The 5599-nt window shown below is 47.2% G+C and overlaps 1 protein-coding gene across 1 annotated transcript in view; it reads right to left on the bottom strand.

Moving 5' to 3' along the window:
* The window catches only part of LOC109935122 (ranBP-type and C3HC4-type zinc finger-containing protein 1-like), a 20135-nt gene extending 15179 nt beyond the window's left edge, over window positions 1–4956 (bottom strand). Inside the window, exons 1-3 of the mRNA XM_020533808.2 lie at window positions 4939–4956; window positions 3388–3548; window positions 388–499 (exon numbers count right to left, since the gene is read on the bottom strand). Of these exons, the coding sequence (XP_020389397.2) occupies window positions 388–499; window positions 3388–3548; window positions 4939–4956 (291 nt within the window). The remainder of the gene's footprint in view (window positions 1–387; window positions 500–3387; window positions 3549–4938) is intronic.
* Between the last annotated feature and the right edge of the window lie 643 nt (window positions 4957–5599).

Below are 5599 nucleotides of genomic sequence, written 5' to 3'. Positions count from 1 at the left end.
CAGGGTCCAGAGGGCACTCGGTACCCAGACCCCCAGCCCACTCCCAACGTTCCAGAGGGCACTCGGTACCCAGCCCACGCCCCTTCCCTGGGTCCAGAGTGCATTCGGTACCCAGACCCCCAGCCCACTCCCCTCCCCAGGGTCCAGAGGGCACTCGGTACCCAGACCCCCAGCCCACTCCCAACGTTCCAGAGGGCACTCGGTACCCAGCCCACGCCCCTTCCCTGGGTCCAGAGTGCATTCGGTACCCAGACCCCCAGCCCACTCCCCTCCCCAGGGTCCAGAGGGCACTCGGTACCCAGCCCACACCCCTTCCCTGGGTCCAGAGGGCACTCGGTACCCAGACCCCCAGCCCACACCCCTTCCCTGGGTCCAGCAGGTACTCACCGCTCGGATCTCGCGCTCCTGCAGTTTGCTGTCACATGCGTAGCTATCATCTCTGTACGGACAGGGCACCTGTGGGTCAGTGCTGCTCTGGATCAGCTGTTTGAGACAATCTCTGCAGATGGCAGTCAGGCACAATGAAGATTATTAATGCCATCTCTGTAACATCCTTATGTAACCCTCCATCAACAACACCCGAGTGAACGGACGGAGGCCATTCAGCCCATCTTAGGTCACCTAAGCTTCAAATGTGTCATTCAACAAACCAGAACTCCTCCAATGCCTTCACATCACACTGGGCCTGGGAAGGCTCAGAAAAGGGCAGGGACAATGCCAATCTCCCCACCACAGGCATCAAACAGCCTGCAATGCTGTTGTAGGAAATGCAGCAGCAGCCAATTCACACACAGGAAGATCCCACTCGCCCAAAACAACATGGTGCCCAGAAACGGGTGTAATACATCAGTGAAAACCAAACGAGTGATTTTGTTTTTTTAAAAAACAGATTCACCAACACTCCTTTGCTTTTGGACTCTATCAACAAATCCAGGGATACCACACCGGTGTTTATAACTAACCTTCTCAACACGTGCACCCCAGCATTTCTTCATTCCTAGCCACTAAAACAGGATGCCATCTCATCAGTACCACCAAATGGTTGCTGAATTTCCTGCATCATAACAACACTGCAGGGTTATAGAGGGTGGTCATCCCATGCCCAGGAAAGGTGCCTGTGCTCAAGCTTAAGAGTCTCAGCCAAATGTGCAGGTTCTCCTCCAGGCAACTCAAAACCTCAAGGGGCAAAGGATGCTCCCAGGTGGAGAATTCTTCAGGTAGAGGGCTCATATTCCTTGAAGCACGCATGTGTATGGACCGGGCTGCCAGGGGAAGTGGTAGGGGCTGGTGTAATTAAAACATTTAAAAGGTACCTAGATGGGTATATGAATAGGAAGGGTTTAGACAGATACTGGCCAAGTGCTGGCAAATTAAATTTAAAATATCTGGTCAGCATGGACGAGTTGGACCAAAGGGTCTGTTTCCATGCTGTACATCTCTATAACACATACACAGGCATGAGGAAGGCAGTGGGATACCTGCTTACGTACTCTTTCCCAAGTCCCATCACTCAATTAAATTGAAATAAGAGGATCCCACAAGCAACTGAAGAGGGAAAAACAGGACTGAGGGGCAGGAAGACATGAGCAGAGGATCAGCCCTCTAGACAGATCATCACTACCACAGTCACTATGCTCCATTGACTGTAAAGTGGTTTAGGAAATCCTGGAGGTCGTGTTGGGGGTTTATAAACATATGGACCATGTTCCTTGTTATAGAGTACAACCACAACAGCTGGGGCCTGGTTGGTATATTACCCCGTAACTAGGTTTTTGAATGCGAGGTCCAAATAGTGAATCAATAGGCTATTTGGCCATAAGGCTTTCTCGGATAGGTGCAATCTGATCTTCCTCAGCTGCCCCACAGGGGAACAATCAGAAGCAGGAAGACTGGCCAACTGGCTGTGCACTGACAATTAGGGGTTTCGAGGCTCACTCTAAGGTTCCACTTTCCCTAACCACAACACAACCCAGTCCTGAAGTGCAGTCACACTGGCTTCAGGAATGAATGGCTCAGTGTCTCCCCCTAAACATTGCCTTCACCCTGCACAGTAGTGACTGCATTCCTGTCTAAGTAAACACAGGTTCAAATCCTTCCAGGGAAGCTGGAGAATTGCAAAACAATCTGAAAATGCAAAGTTGGGCCTCTGTAAGAATGACCATGAAACTGCTGGATTGACATCTTCAAAACCCAACAGATGCCCTTCCGAGAAAAAAAACCGATGTGGTTTTTGTGTGAATCCAGTCCCGCAGCAATGCAGCGCACTCTTCACTGGATCGATCTCATAATAAAGTGATGATTTATGGCACAGGAGGTCATTCAGCTCATCGAATCCATGCCGATTCTCTGCAGTGCAATGTCATCTGTCCCATTCCCCTGCTCTGTCCCTGCTCCAGAGAATAGGGTCCATTCAATTCCCTTTCAAAATCGATTATCCATATGTCCTTCCTGACCTTTCTGCAGCTTCTGACCTACATCATCCTCTTCCAGCACCTTACCGCTCATCCAGCTTGACGATAGGGGCCTCTGCTCCTGTCCCTACATGGTTATCCTAGATTGCTCCCCAAGGTTCGGGCTCCAACTCCTTCCTATTGCCCATCTACAGGCCGGCACTCAGTAATGGCTATAACCTCAACACCACCTCTCTCTCCCCAGACTCCTCTACTGTTACTGAGTTATCAGAATGTCTGCCTATCACCATTTAATGAGATTTCTGCTGACTCGTGACCTAACTTCATACAGGAGGTAGGTGAAGAACAATATCATAAGAACTAGGAGCAGGAGTAGGCCATCTGGCTCTTCGAGCCTGCTCCGCCATTCAATAAGATCATGGCTGATCTTTTCGTGGACTAAGATCCACTTACCCGCGTTCTCACCGTATCCCTTAATTCCTTTATTGTTCAAAAAAAATCTACCTTTTTTTTTAAAAGTGGTTACTGAAGTAGCGTCAACTACTTCACTGGGCAAGGAATTCCATAGATTAACAACCCTCTGGGTGAAGAAATTCCTTCCCAGTTCAGTCCTAAATCTGCTCCCTCTAATCTTGAGGCTATGCCCTCTTGTCCTAGCTTCACCTGCCAGTGGAAACATCCTCTCTACTTCTATCTTATCTATTCCCTTCATAATTTTATATGTTTCTATAAGATCCCCCCTCAATCTTCTGAATTCCAATGAATATAATCCCAATCTACTCAGTCTCTCCTCATAAGCCAACCCCCTCAACTCCGGAATCAACCGAGTGAACCTCCTTTGCACCCCCTCCAGTGTGTGTGAAAAGAGAAAAAGCAAAAGTACAGTGCAAAAAGAAAGGAGAGAAAGTTAAGGAGTTCCGACGATGACACGGCAGCAGCTGTAAGGGGGAGAAAGGCAGTTTGTGGGTCCTCGCACCTGCAGAAGGAGTGCAGGCAGTCTCGCAGCACAATGCCTTCCCCCAGCTTCACATCCGACAGGCAGATACGGCATTCAAAGGGCTCACAATTGAAGACGAGGTGCTGGCCATCAAGCTTCAGGAGGCTCTGATAATTCCGCAGGCGCCTTTCCTCCAGCTCCTGAAGTAAAAAAGTGAAAGCACAAACCAACAGCGTCACTGGTCGCTACACCACAGACCAGATTACATTACAGCTATCAAACAGGCCGCACTTAGAAAACCCAGAATGTCTACTCTTAATGCGTTTGAGCTCCACTTGTTAAACAATCGAGTGCACCAATAGCTACACCCAAATTGGTGGCACAATAGACAATGAAAAAGATTTTTTAAGATTATAAAGGGATCCCGATCAAATGGGTCAATGGGCTGAAAAATGGCAGGTAGAGTTCAATCTGGATAAATGCGAGGTATTGCATTTTGGTACAACAAGGGTAGGGCCTTTACAATTAAAGGCAGGGCCTTATGCAGCGTTGTAGAACAGAGGGACCTAGGGGGTTCAGGTACATAATTCTCTGAAGTTTGTGTCACATATAGACAAGTAGGTTAAAAAGGCATTTAGCACGCTTGCCTTTATTGCTCAGTCCTTTGGCTATAGGAGTTGGGACGTTGTGTTGAGGTTGTACAGGACATTGGTGAGGCCTCTTCTGGAATACTGTGTCCAGTTCTGGCTACCCAGATGTAGGAAAGATATAATTAAGCTGGAGGAAGCTCAGAAGAGATTTACCAGGAGGTTGCCAGTATGGAGGGTTTGAGTTCTAAGGAAAGGCTGGATAGGTTGGGATGTCTCTCACTGGAGCGGAGGAGGTTGAGAGGTGACCTTATGGAAGTTTATAAAATCATGAGAGGTATAGATGGGTTAATGGTAGGTGTCTTTTCCCTAGGATGAGGGGGCAGAAGGGGTTTCAAGAGAAGGGGACACTTTTTAAAGGTGAGGCGAGAGATTTAGAAAAAACATTAGGAGCAAATTTTTTTAGAGCATGTTTCGCATGCAGAATGAACTTCCTGAGAAAGTGGTGAATGTGGGTACAATTACAGTGTTTAAAAGACATTTGAATAAATACATGAATAGGAAAGGTTTGGAGGGATATGGGCTAGCAGCAGGCAGGTGGGACTAGTTTAGTTTGGGATTATATTCAGCACAGACTGGTTGGACTGAAGGGTCTGTTTCCATGCTGTATGATGCTAACAATTTATAAAATCAGTGAGTTAGCAACATGGCTCATTTATGCTGCTAGAAGCAACATACACAGGGAAGCCATTCTCAGCAAACAAAAAAAAAGTTCCAGTCTTGTGCCCTTTTTGAATTAAATGGGGAGGCATAGTGGTGCTGTAATATTGCTGTTGGAATAGTAATTCAGAGACTTAGGTTTGAATCCTGCTAAGGCAGAATCTCAATGAAACAAAATTCTGAAATTAAAAGACTGATGATGACTATGGACAATCTTCATATAAAATAAATATTGTATAAACCTGAGTAATATTCTTTAGGGGAGGAAATCTGCCATCCTTACCTGGTCTGGCTTACCCATGACTCAGACCCTGCAATGTCCTCATTACTAACATCCAAAAGCTAGTGATAAAATTGAGACAGCTGTCTCGCAGACTAGCCAAGCAATAGCCAGATATTCACACTCATGGAATCATACCTTACAGACCATGTCCCAGACACAGTCCAGGATGGTGATGGTTATATCCTGTCCCACCAGCAGATGGCAGAACAATGGGATACAGTTGGGAGGGATTTACAATGGGAGTTCTCAACATTGACAGCAAGCAATAAACAGGGCTAAGAGATTCCACAACTCAGGGATCAGATCTAAGCTATGCAGCCCTGTCACATTAGCTCTTGAATGGTAGATAATTAAACAACTTGCAGGAGTAGGAGGCTTTTCATATATACTCATCCTCAATGATGCTGCAAAAGTTGAGGCTGAAGCATTTGCAACAAGCAGCACCTGCTCAGCAATAACCTGCTCAGTGACGCCCAGTTTGGGTTCCGCCAGGGCCACTCAGCTCCTGACCTCATTACAGCCTTGGTTCAAACATGGACAAAAGAGCTGAATTCCAGAGGTGAGGTGGGAGTGACAGCCCTTGACATCAAGGCTGCATTCGACCAGGTGTGGCATCAAGGAACCCGAGCAAAACTGGAATCGGTGGGCATCAGGAGGCAAA

This window comes from Rhincodon typus, chromosome 2 (genome assembly GCF_021869965.1).
Source record: "Rhincodon typus isolate 14 chromosome 2, sRhiTyp1.1, whole genome shotgun sequence".
NCBI lineage: Eukaryota > Metazoa > Chordata > Chondrichthyes > Orectolobiformes > Rhincodontidae > Rhincodon > Rhincodon typus.
The sequence above is the reverse complement of the archived record's forward strand: the minus strand, read 5'-3'. Positions and strand labels throughout refer to the sequence as shown.